Here is a 20,470-nt window from a genome sequence, read left to right as displayed (position 1 = left end):
ACAAAACATAAAAACCCATAATTAAACGTGAAATTGATAGGAGCAATTATTCCTGAATCTGCAGAAGAAAAATATTTACAAGTAATCCCAAACACGTTTGTTGATGTTGAGGTCTCAACAGACACTTCTGTAGTTCATTGAAAGTAATAATGATAATAATAAAACGTTCTGAACTTTGTAATAATTTGAGCAGAGTAATTTGTGGAGTTTGTGTTTTTTGTACTTACATGTTTTCAAAACCTGTTAACGCTCACGCTGTATTTTCATTGCAGAGAGTCGAAACGCTTGCTTTGACCACTGTTAGCCTCTTTGGAGGCGCGTCACTAAAACACACACAGGTTGAGGTGCAAAGAGGGAAGGTGTGTGCAGAGCTGTAGGCCAGTTCTGTTCAAGGAAGCAGCCTAATATTGTTTTTAAACTTAATAAATCAACTAGTGTAGTAACGGTGCTTTATCAGCCGTCAGTCCCACTCAGAGTGTGTTCCAGTGTTAAATCTCAGCTCGTGTCTGTGGGCGTGACACAATCCACATCAACAATCTGATTGGTCGACGCTCAGGTCATTTGCATGAAGTTCGTCCAGAACAGAGCAGTGAGAGGATGTGCATCAGGGTTTGAGGTGTCAGTCAGGTGTGGCGCCTCATTATGGCAGTTATGACACAATCTGTTTGATGTACAGGCAAATCATTTTGCATGATGCCATCGTTTACATCATTTTTGTCTTTCCTTTTTTCTCTCTCTATCTCTGTCTGTTTCTCTTCCGCTATCTCTATCTCTTTCTCTATCTCTTACTCTCTCTATCTGTGTATATCTCTGTTTCTGTTTCGATCTCTTTCTCTCTATCACTCTCTCTTCTATCTGTCGATCTCTCCTGTCTCTTTCTCTTGCTCTCTCTCCACCTCTGTCTCTCTCTCTTTTGCTATTTCTGTCTTTTTCTCACTCTCTCTTCTATCTGTCTATCTCTCCCTTTCTGTATTTCTGTGTCTCTTTCTCTTGCTCTCTTTCTATCTCTGTCTCTCTCTCTTTTTTGCTACCTCTACCTGTCTCTTTCGCCATCTGTCTCTTTCTCTCGCTCTCTATCTTGTCTATCTTTCGCTATCTTTATCTCTTTCTCTACTTCTTTCTCTCTTTCTCTCGCTCTCTATCACTATCTCTCTTTCGCCACCTGTCTCTCTCTTTCTCTCGCTCTCTCTATCTGTATATCTCTCTGTTTCTCTTCTGTCTCTCTTTTGCCATCTCTCTCTTTCTCTCTCTCTTGCTCTATCTCTCTTGTCGTTTCTCTCTCTCTCTTTCGCTATCTCTCTCTCTCTCTCTCTCTCGCTTTCTTTCGCTCTTTCTCTCTCTCTCTCTTTCTTTCTCTCTCTCTCTCTTTCTCTCTCTCTCTCTCTCTCTCTCTCTCTCTCTCTCTCTCCCTCACCGTAGGTCCGTGTCTCTGTTGAATCTGCCGGCGAGTCTTCGTCCTCATAAGGTGAAGGGTCTCCTTGGTCAGGGCGTGACGTCGGCGAGCCCCTTCATCTACTCCCCCATCACCTTGCACAGCAGAGGAGACGACCGCACCAAGAAGATCGGTGCGTTAGCAAAGCCCTTTTCTCTCTCCAGGGCCTCTTTCTCTAACACTTCACTCCAGCCCCTTTTTCTGGGCTTAAAGATGATCTGCATTTTCTAGAAATCACTGCAGTGACAACCTTTACAGTGTTCATGTCCAAGTGTTGTCATGTCAGTGTTGACGTTGGGAGCCTTTCGGCTGCTTCTTCAGATGTGACACTCATTTGTTTTGTTCGTGACACGTCTGGTCAAAGCTGATCGCGCGCACAAATTACACCAGCAGTTTTATTATTCATCAGTTTCATCTTCGTGGTCTGAACAGGTCAAACTCACGACTGGTGGAAGTGCGTATAAAGTTGAGCATGAGATTTTAACAGCCTGGAAAATGTCTGATTTGTGGTTAATTAATCAAAATTCTTGTCAGTGAAATCACTAATGTCAGCAACGACAGTAAAAATAGAAAATAACGATGATAACACTAGTAGCACTCAGCACTCAGCACTCCTTGTGCTGAAGTAGATGTACTTCTTTTTTTATGTGCACACTGATATAAACATATGTGTGACTATGTTCCATTTAAAGACTTTTGCTTTACACTACAGATATAGTAATAACTGCCGCCCACAAAATGCAAACATGGCTTACTTAGTACAATAGACGCCCCTCGTATACTGCAGTGTTGCCTCTCAAGCAGCCAGAGTTTATGAAAATACTCACAATCACATCACCATCTGAAAAAAGGCTACACTTTGTTAAGTTCATGTTTTATTCTTTGCTGTCGTTGTAACTGACTCTGTAAAACTATTTCAACTCTGACCATTAGGGGGAGCAGTGCTGCTCCTGCTCAACCCACAGACCTATGAAGACCACCGCTGGCTCATGAGACTGAATGCTTTTCTTGTATTAGCTTACTATCAAAGCATTAGCGTGAATTAGGGTGTGTTTCATTATTTGTATATGAGGGAAATTTGGGCGTGTCCGTTGTAAATAATATGTAAATATGTGCCTTGGTGCCAATTCATCAGTAGTTTAGTAAGCCATCATAGTTTGTACGCCACCCAGGATGGTCAAATCTGCTTCTTTCAACGCAGCTTTTGATGAATAAATGCCACAGAAGAGAGTTTCAGTTTTGCTTTGGGCCACTTTTAATCCTGTCTGATTTTGGTCTAAATATTTATTATATTATTTGTTATGCAGTGTTCTGCAGTGCAGCATCGCAGCCCTCAGCCTGGATTCTGTTTTCTTTCCTATTTTCAACCATCAGTGTCCTCTGCGTAAAATACCCAGCACACATTAGTCGAGTAAGTCTTACGACATCATAAATCCCTCCCCCTCCCACTGCAGTAAACACAACCGGGCCGCTAGCGTCAGCACTGATGTCAAATAAAACGTGATATTGGGCTTCCTAGCCGCGGCATTAGCGAACTGGCTTCTTTCTGCAACTAGCAGACAAGAAAAATACATTTCAGTCAGTCCGCTTTCAAACGTCCAACTCAAAGCAGTTACATCAAAGCAAGCTGCATCATCAGAAGGTTTTTCTAGTCTTCAAATCAGAAAACCTCCCTCTAGAGACCACCGTGTCACTACCGTATGAGGTGAGTAGCTGTGTTTGTAGTAGTGTTCACAACAGATGAAGTAACTGTTACATTTTTCATTTTGGCCACAGTGCCCCTTTAAGAGTCCAGCTCCTCCAACCTTCAAGATACAACATTAGAAGGGCTTTTTCTAGTCTTCAGATCAGATTCAAAATAAAGGTTTATCAAGGTACAAACAATGTAAATGTTCCCTCAAAGCTACAACAGTGGTTTTAAGGTCTGATTGTGAACCTTAAATAAGTTTTTCCAGGTGAAAAGTTTGTATTTGTACCTTTTCATAACCGAATGTTTTAAACAGAACAGTAAAATAAAGTCTGGAGGCGAGACGGGGTGCGTGGAGTCAGTACAGCTTAGAAAATATCATTTCAGTGGATTGTGGTTCAGTTATGTTCCCTGACTAAAGGTCCCGAGATGGACCCACCCCAGTGACAAGAGGGGTCCTGCCCCAGTGACAGTACTGTACCTTTATTTCTGAGAGTGTAGAGACCACAGGCATGTTTACAACAGATCCAGTTAGGTCTCACTACATTGTGACGTTTGAATGGGACGACTGTATAACGGTTTGCTGCATAGCTGATAATATCAACAAATATTAAGGCTGCAAAGCAGAAATGAGACTAATACCTCACAGATAATGTCTTTACAAGTTATGTAGGGCAACCACTTTCACTTGTTAGGTGCTTTTAAGTAGAACAGATAATGTACTTTAATGTTGCTCTTGTTTGAGAGTTACATTATGGCGAGTTATTGATCATGTGCTACTTTATTGTTTTATCAATTTAATGTCGTAACATAATTTATAACTGGCTTTGGTGGCTATTATTTAAATATATCCTCCTCTTTTGTATGTTATTTGGTCCACTTACAGTGTTAGTCATCACTCTTTTCCATCCTCTCTTTATGCATAAACTAGGCTAAGGTTTTTCATACTGTGCCTTTAAGTCTCCTTATAGCTTCACTGTGAATGGGTTAAACTGCTGTAGGTTGAATAGGTGGATATACATAAAAAGTGTTTGTTTCTGTGGCATCACAAAATAGCGGCTCCTAAACAGGGTGGTTGCGGTGTTGTTTCCATATATGGGCCGTATGGACTGGGGACAGAGTGGTACTACAGTAATTTTTGACCTTGTACAAATAAATCGACCATATTTTTAGCTTCTTAATATCAGTGTCAGTGATGAAATGTTCGTATCAGTCAGCCTCGGTCAGTACTTTACTGAAATTACATTTTACACATATCATTCAGAAGGTTTCAGCCCGTTTGACCTTGCTCCACCGGTCCCTGAGTGAAGCTGAACTCTGCGTGTGAGTCTCTGATGGACTTTTTGTCTCCTAATTTTCCAGCGAGTCTGGTATTTATTTTGGCGTGTATTTTTAGATCTGGAGGGTGCTGCAGTTTGGCAGCCGCGCGACCAGGACAGATGGCTGTTCTGCATGAACTTTCTCCGGCTCTTGAAAGAAATAAAGTTGTCCGATAGTCAGCTGCCAGCTTTGCTTGCTCATCTCGGCTCCCGCTGCCAAACGAGGACGACTCTAAGATCAGCAGCGTTCTGTTGCGAACGCGTCGGTGTTTTTCTGTGCTGTTCTGACCACGGCTGAATTCTTAATTTAGCTCTTTGGAGTTTGTGATTTATCTGATTTCTGCTTTCCTGGATTTCTGTTTAGCTGCAAACATAACAGTGACGACCATGTTTTCGGAGTGTGTCTCATGAAAGCTAAAGCACACTGCTGGTCAAAAGTTTGGAGACATTCAATTTTACATTTTTAGTTTGTTTTTTTTTTTAATACAAAAGGGCATGATGTAACACAAACTGTTTAAATCAGGTAATTTCTGTATTTTCTTTCAAGTGAATTTAGAAGTAATGAAGAAAATGCCTGAAAGTTACTTTAAAAGGCTTTACATTCGCTCAGAAACAGTTGAGAAATTGAAAAACATTGACAATAGTTCAACGAATACAGTTCTCCCTCCTGTAATGACCTGGTCTCTGGTATAAATGGTATACATGCTAGATTAAAGGAAATTCTTGACAATATCGCACCAGTCAAATGGAAAACGAACTCATGTACTCATAAAAATCCATGGATGAATGCGGAAACATGCCAGCTGTAGAGAAATTGACATAAATCAGAGCGATTGTGGAGGAAAACTAAACTGCAGATACATTATCAAATTCTCAAAGAGCAGATCCCAATCTGTAATAATGCTATGAAAATGTCTGGACAGCCACACCTCTCTAGTGTAATTAATAAACACAAAGATAATGCAAAAGTCCTTTTTCAGCCATAGATTGACAAATTAACCCCAGCTTTTCTGCTAGTGTGTCTCATGGCGACTGAACAGAGTTTGCAGTTCATTTTCAAAATGAAATAGCCCTGATAAGACAGAGCGGAGCTCAGCTGACTGAAACAAGCTCCTATAACCTTCCTGATAAGCAACCTACATCAGTAATGACATCTTCTCTCTTATCAGTCATCAGGAGCTTACAACTGTTGTAAACAAGCTAAGTTGGTCCACATGTGATCTTGTCCTTGTTCCTACTTCTCTCCTTAAGATGGTTTTTGATTATGGTCAGATTGATGCTTAAAGTATTGTAAATTGTTCTCTGTCAACAGGTGTTTTCCCAGATGTTGACCGCCCTGGTCAAGCCTCTGCTAAAAAAGAGTAGCATGGATCCTTCTGTACTCACTAGACCAATTTCAAACCTTCCTTTTTAAGTAAAGTCTTAGAAAAAGTTGTTTTCAAACAATTAAATGCGTATCTTGTATCAAACAGGTTATATGAGACGTTTCAATCGGGTTTTCGTTCTAACCATAGTACTGAGACAGCATTGGTTTGTGTTGTGAATGACCTCAGGCTCAGCGCTGATGCACAAAATCTCTCTATTCTGGTCTTATTGGATCTTAGTGCAGCTTTTAATACTGTTCATCACAAGATTCTAATCCACCATCTTGAATGCTGGGTCGGCCTCTCAGGTATAGTTTTAGAATAATTTAAAATCATAATTAATAGACAGGTTAATAGACAGTTCATGGTTACTCTGGGAAATTTATCAAAAAACCTTCAGTTTTAGGGCCTTTGCTTTTTTTCTTTGTACATCTTGCCTCTAAGTGATGTCATTAGGAAACATACATTTTCATAGCTATGCTGATGACACCCTGTTATACAGTTCCATTCCCTCTGATAATCAACACTCTGTAGACAGACTAACCAGCTGTGTGTCTGATATTTCTCAGTGGGTGTTGCAAAATTTTCTACAACTAAATCCCAAAAAAAGACTGAAATACTGATCCTTGATACTAAATCTCAGAGAAAGCTGCTTTTTGAGAAATTTGGAGACCTCTCTGGTGGAAATGTGTAGCTGGATGGGAGGTGCAGAAGAACATTTTATGACGTGGGTTGTGCTTCGGACCCCTTCCGTGATTGGATGAATCTGACGGTTGTAAGCGTATTGAAAGAGAAATCAAAGAGAACTCAAAACTTGGTGAAGGGCGGGTCTTCTGAGGAATGCGAGTGAATGATCTGCTATTGTCATCATATCTTCATCATTATAACGTTGATTTTGCGTTTGAGACACCATGACGTGGTGTGAAAAACTCATGATTTGCCACCTCTGATTTTTCAGTGATTATTTCAGACTTTGCAGGGCGACTCACAGCAGCACGCGCTCAACATGTATGAGTTCAGTAATGCTGCTACTTTCAGTTTTAACAAAAAATGTAAATAGTGCAGCTTTAAATATGGCATCTCCCTGCAAATCACCTTATTTCACATTATATGTTTAATGTCTTCCAGTAACATTTGCAAAGGCCACATTTTATGTTTTAGATTTTGTTTTTCCAGTATGTTAAATTCAGCAAATAAACAGTAACTGTGCCTTAAAATGTGCAATAGTGTGTTCTCTGTAGAGGATGTGTTACTTATTTTCACTCAACACAACACGTAATTCGACTGGGGTGCCAAAACATTTGAATATGGCTGTATATCACATATTAATAAGGCCAATTTTGCTTATTTTCACAACAAAAACTGCTAGCACTTCCAAGGAAAGTCCAGTTATCCATGATATGGGCAGTTTAAACGGTGGAGGCTGGTGGCTCCAGATTGTGTTGTCCAGGCTAATGTAATATAAGCTCCGGCAGAGGGGAGCCTTTGCCTGTTGTGTGGTTAGACTGCAGGATGAGGCTGGTGTATTTGAGTTGTGGGCTGTTTTGTCATGTGTGGTGAAAGATGTTTGTGTTTTTTTGTTTGTTTGTTTGTTTTTGTTTTTTTTTCTTCCTCCTCTCCTACTTCTTGGCACTTTCTCGTAATTCAGTGCACGGTGTTTTTCCACGCCTGGTGGCGATTACTAAAATCCTTCATGTTTAAATCATCAAAGTGGGGGAAAAAGTGACACAGTGTCAGCCGTGTCTGATTCACTGCTCCAATTTACCCCTGCGCAAACACAAACACCCACGGTCCTGTCTGCAGCCCTCAAAACAAACATGTCCACGGCACGACCGGGTAAACGCGCATGCTGCTTGGATGTTGTTCTTTTAATCATTTCAATTATTCAAGCCACAGCGTAGCGTGTTATTGCTGCTGCTCCTTCTGGCCCTGCCCTCCTGTCAGACGCTGTATGTACAGCCACTGTCTTCCAGTTTGGCTAATCCAGCTCTGGAGAGGCAGAGCAAGCCGCCTCTGGGCTTGGGAGAAACTACCCTGTACATCTAAAAGTATCCAGACAGCCTTTCTGAGTAAATTCAGCTGCTTTCAGCTACTTTAAGGTGTGTACATTGCTGACCCAGGAGTCTGAAGTCACCATGCCCATCAGCTAGAGGGGTATAAAGCCCCCAGCACTGGGCTGTGGAGCAGTGGAACTGTGTTCTCTGGAGTGATGGAGCTCCATCCAGTACCTTTGGGATGAGTTGGAGTGATCCAGAACTGATCATCCGACATCAGTACCTGACCTCACTAATGCTCAATCAAATCCTCACAGCAATGTTCCACCATCTAGTGTAAAGCCTTCCCAGAAGAGTAGAGGCTGTTACTGCAGTGAAGGAGGACAAACTCCCTGAAATGCCAGATGAGCAGGTGTTTACAAACTGTTGGACAGAAAATGTTGTTACCATGACTTTATTGAGTCACCACCATGAACACCACCATGAACTCTACAATGATCACCACCATGAACACCACCATGAACTCAGTGATCACCACCATGATCACCACCATGATCACCACCATGAACACCACCATGAACACCACCATAAACTGTACAATGATCACCACCATGAACACCACCATGAACTCAACGAGCACCACCATGAGCACCACCATGAGCACCACCATAAACTCTACAATGATCACCCCCATGAACACCACCATGAACTCAATGATCACCCCTATGAACACCACCATGATCACCCCTATGAACACCACCATGAGCACCACCATGTCAGTGTGCTGGGAGTGGTCCTGTGGTGGTCCTTTTCCATTTGATGAACAAATACAAATGGTAGATGTTTCTGGCAAAGTGGAAACTTAGTGTGCATGTTTGAGCAGTTTGTGTGACTGTGTGTGTGCAGATGAATGTGTATGTTGCAGTTTTGCACTCCATACATTTTGAATTGTGCGTGTATGTGTGTGTGTGAGTGTGTCTGTGTGTTGCCTGCATTCTGGCCTTTTCAGGCTGTTAACAGAGAACAGAGCTGAGTCATACACACCAGATGTCTCTGGGGAGAAGACTTTTATCAAAGCGAACCACACACATACACACAGTGCACACACACATACACACAGCGCACACACACACAAATGTATGCATTAAAACAAGTTTTTGGAAAGGTGAACAGCTGATGTTTAAGGGGAAACACATTTTCATTTCTCTAATAAAGCTAGTAATAATCAATATAGCAATAATATTTATTAATAATATTTATTTGACCATCTGTAATGCAATTTGGAGCATAAACACACAAACATACACAAACACAAAAAGTGAAAAATAAGATAGAAGAAACGTGTTGGATGTGGGCCCGTTAACTTTGACAGCTTAAATAAGTAAACTTTGACAGCTCTCTCTCTCTCTCTCTCTCTCTCTCGCTCTCTCTCTCTCTCTCCCTCTCTCTCTCTCTCTCTGTAACAGTAGTTGGTCCAGAAGGTTTTGTTCGGTCATTTCCGCGATGCTGTTTGAGCTGGAGATGAATTCTGTGGCTCTCATCAGTTCTTCTTCCTCTCCGATCACCTGATAACTGGCTCTGCACTTTACAAAGCATGCAGGAGCGAGCGAGCGCGCTCAGTGGTTTCCTGGAGTGTACGGCTCACTCCTGCTGCCCGGGAGGATTGAGCCACATTCGACAATCAATATTTATATCTGAAGTGAAGTGTGGCTCACCACGGGCTTGCTGGGATGCATTTCTCTTGTAATTCCTCCACATTGTTTTGTGGCTTACCTTAAGAGTTTCTTTCCCCAAAGAGGGAAGGCTGAGGCTGAATAAATATGCGTTATCTTTGATTTGTTTGTTGTCAAGCGTATGTTGCAATAACCATCACTCATCCAGGGGCCTGTTTCTCAAAGCACTATCAACTGAAACATGGACTGTGGCCAAAATAGACCTCTAGATGATTTTTTTGGGCACTTTTAGGTATGTGGCCATGTTCTCTTGCTGTCCCAATCCTGTTTGTTCTGCTTCTAAATTCGACGCTGGTTAATGTTAATGGCTGGTTAATCAGGTTAATCAGACCCTCTCAACTGACCCTCTCAGCATTACAGTTAAAAACAAAGACCAAGAATTAAACGTGGAGATCAGTCAAGTGTTGTCCTTTTTTCTTCAGCGCTAATCCTCTTTTCAAAAAGTTACACCCATGAATAAGATGCTCACATCAGCCTTGCTCAAGCAACTAATATTCACCATAAAAAGAAATATATCAGTTGTTAATTTACGGTATCTTACCAGCAGCAGGGTTGGCAGGTAGTTAGTATAATTAATATTTACAGCATTAGTACTGTAATGTCTGTTTGCAGTTCTGACATATTGTACTGTATTTTTAAATGCTTTTATTGACTTTCATGGACACCTTGATTCATCAGAACACTCTTCTCTGGGCCTGCGATCGGTCAGGATGACCACAACTCATAGTAAACAAACACTATGGTTGGGCAGAGAGCTCATTTGCATATCGCAGTATTGCAAAGGCAAACATTGTGATTAACAAACGATATGTTGTTCAGCCCTATCATACGGCAAACCTCTTTCTGCATGTATCCTGTCCCTTTCCAGCGTAGTCAACCTGTCAAACTCTATTGAATGCATCTGCTGGCACCCTGACTTGGCTCGGCCATCACGGCCAGAGAAATGAGCTGTCGAGGCCTGTTCTTAAAAAGCCTTGGCACACAGAACGAAGTGCTGGAAGTTACTTTCTGAAGTGCAGCAGGACCCCAGAAACATGCTGGCCTCTATAAAAGTGAACTGCCTCTTTAGACTTAATCATTGACTTCTTTGTACGCTTGCTTTGTAAAAGCGATACCTTTGGGAAAGTGAAGCCTTGCATATTCCTATCATAACATCAGCAGTGGTGTAACCGGGATCGTATGGTCTTATGGGTCCTCCATAGTGTCAATGAACCCGAAAAAGAAAAAAAAAAAGCTGTTGCTATGAAATCCCAGGTTGTTGTTATGGTGATGCTGTGGTATCCCAGGTTGTTGCAATAGCCATGTTTACATGCATCCTGTCCTAATCTGTTAATACTCTGAATAATAGCTTAATCAGAATAGAATACGTCCATGTAGACACTTCAGTCGGAATAGACTAGTCCGATTGAGGTCATTCGGAATACAGTTTCTATCCGACTGAACGAGGCGGGTAATCCTGTAAATAATCTGTTAAATAGAAGAGTAATATCCATGTAAACGCCTGTATCTGATTACATTCCCTATCAGAGAGTTTAAGTACGTTCTGATCATGTTCGTCACATCATAGTGAAAGTTTATACCGTTCAACATGGCGGAGCAGAAACTGGTCTGCAGAGGAGACGAAGTTTATGCTCTGATCTTTAAAAGACAGCGGTGGGACGGACGTCCAGCTTATGTGTCTCAGAACACGACGTCTTCCTCTCTGCCTTCTTTACTAAAGACATGTGAAGGACGTTTTCCTGAGTCTGACATCATTTTAAAACAATTAAAAACACAAGCACTGCTCACTGCTGCTCATCTCACTCTGACTGGACTTACGTGATGCTCGTTGTCATGGTAAAGTACACTAAGTGGTTCTCTACACGTGCGTCATTTTGGATCTGATTACTTGTAGTGAGCATGTAAACAGAGATTTTCATCAGACTGTTGAGTTGACTAAGAAGTTGGTAGGCCTTTGCTATGGAAACCCAGGTGGTTGCTATGTTGCTAAGGTATCCCAGGTGGTTGCTAGAATTGCCGAAGAGTTCCAGGTGAAAGAAAGAGAGGGAGATAAATAGATGTCAGTTCTGTCTGTGTAGTGCTGATGGAAGCTAACTAGTATGTTGTTTAGAAATTTGATCTTTCTGTACGTCATGGGTGTAAATGTGTCACTATTAGTGATCGCCTCCTCACCAAGATCTTTATTGATCAGAGCTTAAACTTGGAAACTGAATATAATGTTTAATTCTGGTCAAGTCTTTTTTCTGACTGTAGCTTTAAAACCGTTCTCTTGGCTTCTTCTTTTAGAATCTTAATGTCATCTTCTCTAATTGTCATGCTGAGACGTTTCTTGGCTGGAATGAGACTGAACTGGCACTGCGCTGTCTCTCTCTCTCCCTCTCCCTCTCTCTCTCTCTCTCTCTCTCTCTCCCTCTCTCCCTCTCTCTCTCTCTTTTTCACTCTCTCTTTCACTCTCTTTATCTCCACAGGAGGCATCTTTGCCCTTGCAGCACTAACCTCTTAGCTTCTCTCTCATTTTCTCACAATCTCTTTCTCTTGTTCTTTTTCCCCCACACTCTCTGCCTTTCTTGTTCTTCCTCGTTCTTTCTTTCATTCACTCTCTCTCCCTCGCTTCTGTTCCTCCCCCTCTTGGCTCTTTCTGATGAGAAATCTGAGTTAGCCGCCAACCCCCTGTACACAAACCTTCACCGTCCGATCCCACCGCCGCAGACTGGGAGAATCTTTCCTGTGCTTTTATATTCCGCGTGCCGCCTCTGTTTTCTCCTTCTGTCATGTTCCATAAACAGGATTGATGTTAGCAGTAGAACAGAAGTGTTTTCTCTGAGGGGAGATGGCTTTTCCTATAATTGCTCAGAGACCGCCTTTAAGGACTGCCAAGTTCTGCTGGCGTCCATTCGGATCTGGCCTAATGAAAATAGGAGAAACGCCTGTTTTAGCAAGGCAAGCAGAGAAAGAGAGAGCGAGAAAGAGAGAGGCTGAGGTAGGCAGAAGCAGTTAATATCTCTTCTGGCATCCAGTAAGTTATTGTATTTGCTTGTAGGCTGGGGGGATATTGTGTATGCTTTAGGGTTGAGCCAGAGGTCTGGCTTGCAAGACTGTCCCAAGAAAAAGGCCAACAACTGCCTACTTTGGCAGGAAGGGGCTGCTTGACTCACATGGATACCCACCAACCACAGAATGACTTGTAAGGGCAAATGATTTTCAAAACAGAAATGAAACAAAGTGGTTGTGGAGAGGCTCACATAGAGGGAAAATCCATCCGATGCACATTCACAGTGAAAAATTTGTATAAGTAATTAAAATACTTAATTCATTAAATGATTGAAATAAAATGTCACAGCAAAAAACACATTAAAATGCTGAAAGAGGATAAATCCATTCAGTGCATGTTCCTAGTGTTCAAAATACTTTGGTAAGTGATCAAAATAAGATATTGTAATAAAAACATTCATAGTAAATTAGTATATCCCTGCCTCGTATCTCCACAATGGTAACTTTACAGGAGAACCAAAAAACATACTTTACCTTTAATGTAAGTCAATGGAACCAGACTTTTTACAGTCATTTTGGGCCGTTTCTTTTGGTCCGTTCATCATGAAATTCACACGCAATGCAAATGACAGGCATTTTCAAACTATCAAACCCTTATGAGGGCTTATTGCAGAGCACACTGCTGCTTGCTAGTGATTGCTAGCTGGCATTAGCCTGTTGGACTAATAAAAAAAACCTGTGTTGTTTCTGACTGCACTATTTAATCCCTGTGTAGTGACCTCTTTTTAAGTCCTATTTTTACAGTAATTAATGTTTGATGTAGCAAATTATTAACACCCCTTATTGTGGACGATATGTCTGGTTCTTGTTCAGTGCAGTATGATGCTTTCTCAAAGCGATTATTGGTATTTTATTGGTGGCATTTCCAGCGATGTGAGCGATGTGTGACAGGTCAGTGTTACTGGAGAAACTTTCACAGGAGTTCAGCACTGCACCACAGGGGGCGCCCGCGAGTGATTAATCTTGTAGAACCCAAACGAACCCAAATTCCTGAGGTAAGGCTGAGCCTCATCTCTCTGAAACGAACCTTGGAAAATGGCGAGGACAATATAAAATACAGTTATTATACACACCACCAAGAGGGCACTTGTACAGTCTGAGAGCGAAAGGGCAGGGGATCAAGCTTAGGGATCAAGTCTGTCTGTACACATGTCTGGTACAGTATATCCACTGAAAAGGGACAGTTACATTTCTGCCAAACAATATTGTCCATTTTTTCACTAATAGGGCCAGCAGGTAGGCCTATTGTGAACATTGTTTGCAGGCGTTAATGTCCAGAAGGGTCAGAATCATCAAAAGTGTCATTGATGCTTACCATTAACCTGGTAGGTCACATTTAACATGCACACCGGTGTTTCGATATTGATCTAAGACTGCTTGCTTAACTAAGACATGATTATGTAAACAGCACAATTCGATTTGCTTGGTGTCAATCGATCGAAGCTTAGTGTGGTTTAAAATGTAGTCCAGGCCGATACATGCCAGACTATTCAAGGTAGATGTAGACGACAACACAAAGATGGCTGCGGAGTTAGATTATATTAGAAATTTGTATTTCAGTGCAAAAATCTGAATTTGAATATTATTATTTTAAACTGTATAGGTCCATCTGGAACTGAATTGTGAACTGAAATTTAACACAGGACAGGAATAGTTCAAACGGGGTAATTTACAGGAGTTTCTCAGTGATTTTAGTCCCAACCGAATGCACCATGTTAGTCATTTTTACTGACTGTACGTACCGCTTCAGTAAAGATAACTGTGCCTTTTACCTTCCATAAAGCAGCAGTACAGATAACCCCAGATTATATGATTCCTGTGTGAATCAACATGTCAGTAAAAATGCTATCATATCTGTGGGAATGAAGTTTCTTAAGTATAGAGGCAGAAATGTTTACTTGTCCTCTCTGTGGCTAAAATCAAGCTGATATGTACTGTCCTACCTCAGGTGTACAACATTTAAATGTAAAAATTACAGGAATGAAGTTTGCTTTAATGCAGTGATGTTGACTGTTGGTAATGCTAATGACACAGTGTATTCACTTAAGACAGCAATAGGGATGGGATAAAATATCGATATGGCGATATATCGTATCGCTTTCTTTTGCGATACGTTATTGATACACTGACACCAAATATCGATTTATTTATTGAAACATGGATGCGCTGTAAATGCTCTAAGCAGACTTTCCCTCCAGTTTGATACACCACATTCACTACTTCATGACTCCACATGGTGGCGCTAGGACGCTAATCAAATGAATAGGGTAAACCTGCGGTGACGATAACGAAACTCACAGGGGAGAAATGGTGGACAATGGAGGGGAAACAAATCAGACAGGCACCGTCCTCTTTCAGGTCGAAGGTCTGGGCCACTTTGGCTTTTACAGCACTGAAGGTACAAATGAAATAAACAAAGACTGCGATTTGAAAATACTGTCTCGTTAAAATAAAGTACATGAGCAGCACAACGAACATGCATGGCCACCTTCTTCATCTTCTTGAGAAAACAGCTAATGTTGCCACGACTGTAAGTGAGCCTACAAATAAATATGGTTTTTAAAGCAGTTTTAAAAGTTAGAAAAGATTTTAGTGAGGCACAGATCTGTTCTACCTTTAGATAGTCTAACCCTAGAACTGTTCTGCTTTCTGGCAGTTTATGGCTGTTTTACATTGGAATGATGACACGTGCAGTCAGTGTATGTGTGTTAATTGGGTTTAAAGCTAAGTTCTGCACTGTGTTGTATATTGTTTCATGTTGGTATTCAAATTCAGTGAAGCTGACACTAATAAATACATAATTCCTGCTATTTGCCTGTTTAGGAGTATTTTATTCTCTTCAGTTACACAGATATCGTGATGTATCGTAGAGGATTGTCTTGCAATATATCAAGTATCACAAAATCGCAGTTTTGTGATATCATTGTTATTGTGGGCAACGTATCGTGATAGTATCGTATTTTGAGATGCCTTGTGATTCCCACCCCTAGAGAGCAAAGTAGGAGGGTTAGGATAATTGAAATAACGGTTAAATTAAACAATTTAACGTTTTCTGCTCGTTTCTGAAGTGAAGGCTGTGTGTAAATTGAGTAGCCATTTCCATCTCTGTCGTTTATACTGAGATTCCTCATCCTGTGCATATCAGTCATTAACATGACAGACGTCCTGTGGTAAACTGGTATTACCCACCTCCCCATGGAAGACTAGTCCCATCTGAATAGCGCTTAAGAGAGCAATACCAGATCTAGCCTTTGTTGCCCTCATGTCATCAATGAGCCTTGGGCATCCAACACCCTGTGGTTTGTCCCTCCTCTGACCACTGTTTGTAGGTACTCATCATCGCTGACCGTCTTGCCGTTGCGGAGATGCTCCGACCCAGTCGTCTGGACATAACAATTTGTCCTTTGCAAAAGTCACTCAGGTCTTCACACCTACCCATTTTTCCCGCATCCAACACAATATCAGATCTTCTTAGAACAGAAGTGTCCAGTAATGGCTGGTACAGTGATGTGTTTCAACACCAGACATGAGTGTCAAACGTAGCATGAATGTATTTAGTACATGCTTCTAGTATCATGCCTGTCAACCCCAGCAACTCAGATGTGCCTAATACACTCATACCACTACTATTCCAGTGTCACACAGTGGCTGCACAGGGGGACATCACCCAAATAATATCTGCTCAGTGGTGGTCCTGGGGGGGGGGATCTGAAAATGTGAATTAATAGAAAAACTGAATGCCAAGTATGTTACACATACATGTAGTTTGTCTTGGTGAGTCACACATGTATGACATGTAACATAATTAACAGACCAGACGGCATTCAGACTATTAACAAGTATCAAACTAAGGCAAAAGTAAAATAAAATACAATATATAGAATACAGAATAATAATAAAATACACGTAATGTAAAATGATCTCAGGAGATATATGTATGAGATGTATGTTGTATGATACAGATTCTCAAAAATAACATTCAAATTCAGACTTTTGCTTTTAAATTCAAAATTCTAATAGCATGAATCGAACTCCATAGAGTTTTTGCAGTGTGTTGTGTTGCTTTCTGTAAAACCAAACGAGCTGTTAGCTTTTCAACACCAAAGCAACCAAACTGACAAAAAGCAAAAGGGATTCATACAGTCATATTCAAGAGCTGAACACCGCTGCTTCAAATTAATTGTTGATCTTCTAAGTGAAAATAAGTTAACACATCCTCTACAGTGGTGGTTCTTGACGCTGGTCCTGGAGGCCCACTGCTCTTTTTTGTGTTTTCCCTGCTGCCACCACACCTGATCCAACTATTCAGCTCATTAGCAGCCCATTATTGAGTTAAAGTGGCCGTGCTAAAGCAGCAAAAGCACTAAAATGTGCAGGGCAGTGGGCCTCCAACACCAGGCTTGAGAAACACTGTATTCTAAATTCAGTAAATAAACAATATATAAAAATAAATGAACAAGTCTGCATTAAATTGTGCAGGGCAGTGGGCCTCCAGGACCAGGGCTGAGAAACACTATGTTAAATTCAGTAAATAAACAATAAACAAAGAAGTGTGTAGAGAATGTGTCACTTCCTTCGTTATGTTCTCTTCGAAAAATCAACAACACGTGTCATTTGAGGGCTTCCCCAACCTCATCTGACCACAGTGTAAATCAGACTGTCCTGTGGGTGGGACATCTGTAGCTGAGACTTGAGCTCTTTTTTACTCTCTATTGCCCCATTGCCAAATCTGTCCATCATCACTGTTGGTGCAGTTTAGACAGACTCCCGTACAGTCCACGAAGGCATGCAGGTGTACGCAGCAGATGTTTTATTGTAGTAAATCATTTTGAGCAGCATCAAACGCCGCTGGAGCCTCCCACCCAGGCAGAGGAACAACTCTGAACTCTGCCTTTTGAACAGCAAGATTAAAGCACAGAGCACAGACTCAGTTTTTCAGTGAGAGCATCTGCATCCTACACAGGGGTGCATTTAAATCCACCACCTCCAGCTAAAGTGAGTGTGGCAGGGTCCCACCCATAGGAAGACTGTCACCAATACAGATTCTAATGAGCAATAATATAGAGTGAGTTTTAAGTAACCCTTTAAACTCCAGCCTTAGTGTTCAGTTGATCTGAAAGGAGCAGATTGACCAAATATGCTAACATAGAAACATTTGACCGTCTGTGCCCATCAAACCTTCAGTTTGGGCTACCTCGGGGTCAGCAACATGTGGCTCTGAAGCTGCATGCGGCTCTTTTACTGCTCTGTTGCGGCTCCAAAGCAGAATTAGATTTTTAGGTAAAAATAAAATAATCCTCCTTTGCAGTAAAATAGTGTTTTAGTCAGCTTCTCGTTCGCAGCTTCTCGTCCAATTTTCCCGTTCCACCTTAAAAGGAGCAGCAATTATGTTCCAGTGCTGTGACAAGACAGCTGGACGTCATTCATTTTGAACGAGTGTCAGCGACACTCAGTGGAGAGCAGTGGAGTGACCTTTGGTGGCGTGACACAAGAAAGTCACGCAACTAATTTCAGCTCTGCTCAACTTTATGCAAGTGAACGGCGACACGGGCCAATGAAACCAATCAGAAAAGATATCTTTGCGTCTCGCAGTAGATGCTGCATCGACTTTGCCTCCTGTCAAAGATTTGCTTTGTTGGGTTTGGGCAACCCTGGCCAAATTGCATATTTTGTTGATTTTTGAAGTGAAAAGAAGTAAACACAAGCTCTGCAGTAAGCTGTTTTCCAGTTTTTTAAGGTTAATGCACAGTCATATTTGATTCATTTACAAAACCTAAAATTCTAGGAAGTTTGTGGGAAGTTTGGACACCAAGTCAGTACTTTGGCAGAAATCACAGCTTGCAGATGCTTTTTGTAACCAGCTAGGAGTCTTTCTGTTCTACATTTAGGAATGTTCACCTGCTCTTCCTTACAGAATGCTTCTAATTGTGCGATATTCTTGGGCTGTCTTATAGGGCTGTCACTTGGCAAGGTATTCCTTTCATCAGATGCTGCCTCCTTTTTTTTTCTCCAAACAAACTTTTGGTTATTGTCACTAAATAATTCTAGTTTTACTTCACCAGTCCTCAGCACTTGTTTCCAGAACACCTCTGGCTTTCCTAGATCTACAATTGTTTCTGATAAAAAGAAATATGATATATTAAGACGGAAATGCATTTGCAGAATAAATGTCATATATGCGAACAGGATAAAGTCGATGTAATGTTGATTTTAGCCAGTGAACAGATATAAGGTGCATGCAGCTGGTCCACTTTTTTGTCTTTTTGCTCAAAAGATGTGAAATAAAGCCATAAAATAATAAAAAATAAGTAAATAAATTCAGCATTAAAGCTTTGTCTGTATACTCACTGTACTCGCTCCATATTTCTCAGAAGTCTTTTTACCCGTGTGACGTAGAGAGTTTGATTCTACTGTACAGAGCTGATGGAAAGTCAGCCTAATGTTTCGCAACATTCACTTATTTCCTTGCATTTATTTCGACAGCTGGATGGAAACCTGGCTGTTTTCTGTCTGGCACAGTGCAGTGTGTGAGAGTACGTGTTTAAATTTGTCTTCTCATGCTGCGTGTGCTGTCTGAGAGCAGGCGTGCAGCTTTAGGAGGCTGCGTGTTTATTAACCTGTTGGGATTCCCCTGCTGAGCTGCTGTTCAGTGCCTGTCTGTCAGGAAGCATCATTCAGAGTGAGGCGTAAACCCCTGAGAGCTCATCGCTCCACCTGATTATGGAGAAAGGCCCGTGGCCAACGCAGCCCGCTTCAGGTCAGAATAATTGATGCTAACCCCAGGAGAGGTTTTCTTCATTATTTGCGAGATTCAGGCACTCGAACAGAAGAGCTCTGCTTTTACCCCATGGCCAGGATTAGCAAAGCTCCCAGCGCATTTTTAAAGTTTATAACTACGAGCTCGAAACCCGATACATAATCCACATGGCACTTTAAACACAACACCCTTATTAATCACGCCGACAACATAGTAATTTAAACTTCTTTCCCCCTGTGCTCCAGATCTGTTCTTTCAAAACTTGGCTGATAGTTCTGAGTTACTTTTTTATGTTGCAATCAGTGTGTAGTGTTCAGCGAAACGCAGTGATGCTGTCGGAGATAATAGTTTTGCACTTGTGCTCCACATGAATTTTCATCCACTCTGATTTCTAAAGAGTCCCTTTCATGAGCTTTAATCCCTTTTTGGCTCATGGAGGGTTCGATTTAGGGATTTGATTTAGGGTTTGGGTCAGGATTAGGGGTAAGATTATGGTTGTGAATAGGATTTTATGACAGAGTTACGATTAGGGTTTTGGTTGGGATTAGAATTAGGATTAAGGTTTGATTAGGGTTGGAAGTAGTAATTGTTTAAGGTTAGTATTAGGGATTGCTTGAGGTTAAAATTAGGATTTTTTTAGATTAGGTGTAAGACATTATTGGGTTTAGGATTGCTTTATGGTTTGATTGGAGTTAAGATTAATATTTTGATTGGGGTTTGGATTAAGACTAATGATTTGGGGTTTGGATTAGGACTGATGTTTTTATTAGGGTTAGGGTTAGGACTAATGTTTTGATTGGGGTTAGGTTTAGGATTAACATTTGTTTGGGGTTCGGAATAGGATTTCCTTAAATTTAGGTTTAGATTTAGGATTAGGATTTAGTTCGGTTGTAGAGTCCACCTCTGTTCGGTTGTAGAGTCCATCTCTATTTCGCCTCTATTTGGTAGTAGTGTCCACCTCCATTCCACCTCTGTTTGGTTGAAGAGTCCAGCCTACTTAGTTGTACAGTCCACCCTATTTGGTTGTAGAGTCCATCTCTGTTTCTCCTCTATTCGGTTGTAGAGACCACCACTGTTGCACCTCTATTCGGTTGTAGAGTCCACCTCTATTCGGTTTTAGAGTCTACACTATT

General features: G+C 41.3%; 1 protein-coding gene across 2 annotated transcripts in view; it reads left to right on the top strand.

Annotated features, from left to right (window-relative positions):
- trappc9 (trafficking protein particle complex 9) overlaps window positions 1-20,470 on the top strand; it is a 237,258-nt gene that overhangs the window by 68,444 nt on the left and 148,344 nt on the right. For both annotated transcript variants that reach the window (XM_036576824.1, XM_036576823.1), the window contains one exon: window positions 1,420-1,565. In XM_036576824.1, coding sequence (XP_036432717.1) covers window positions 1,420-1,565 — 146 coding nt within the window. The remainder of the gene's footprint in view (window positions 1-1,419; window positions 1,566-20,470) is intronic.

Source organism: Colossoma macropomum, unplaced genomic scaffold, assembly GCF_904425465.1.
Source record: "Colossoma macropomum unplaced genomic scaffold, Colossoma_macropomum, whole genome shotgun sequence".
Lineage (NCBI taxonomy): Eukaryota > Metazoa > Chordata > Actinopteri > Characiformes > Serrasalmidae > Colossoma > Colossoma macropomum.
The sequence above is the reverse complement of the archived record's forward strand: the minus strand, read 5'-3'. Positions and strand labels throughout refer to the sequence as shown.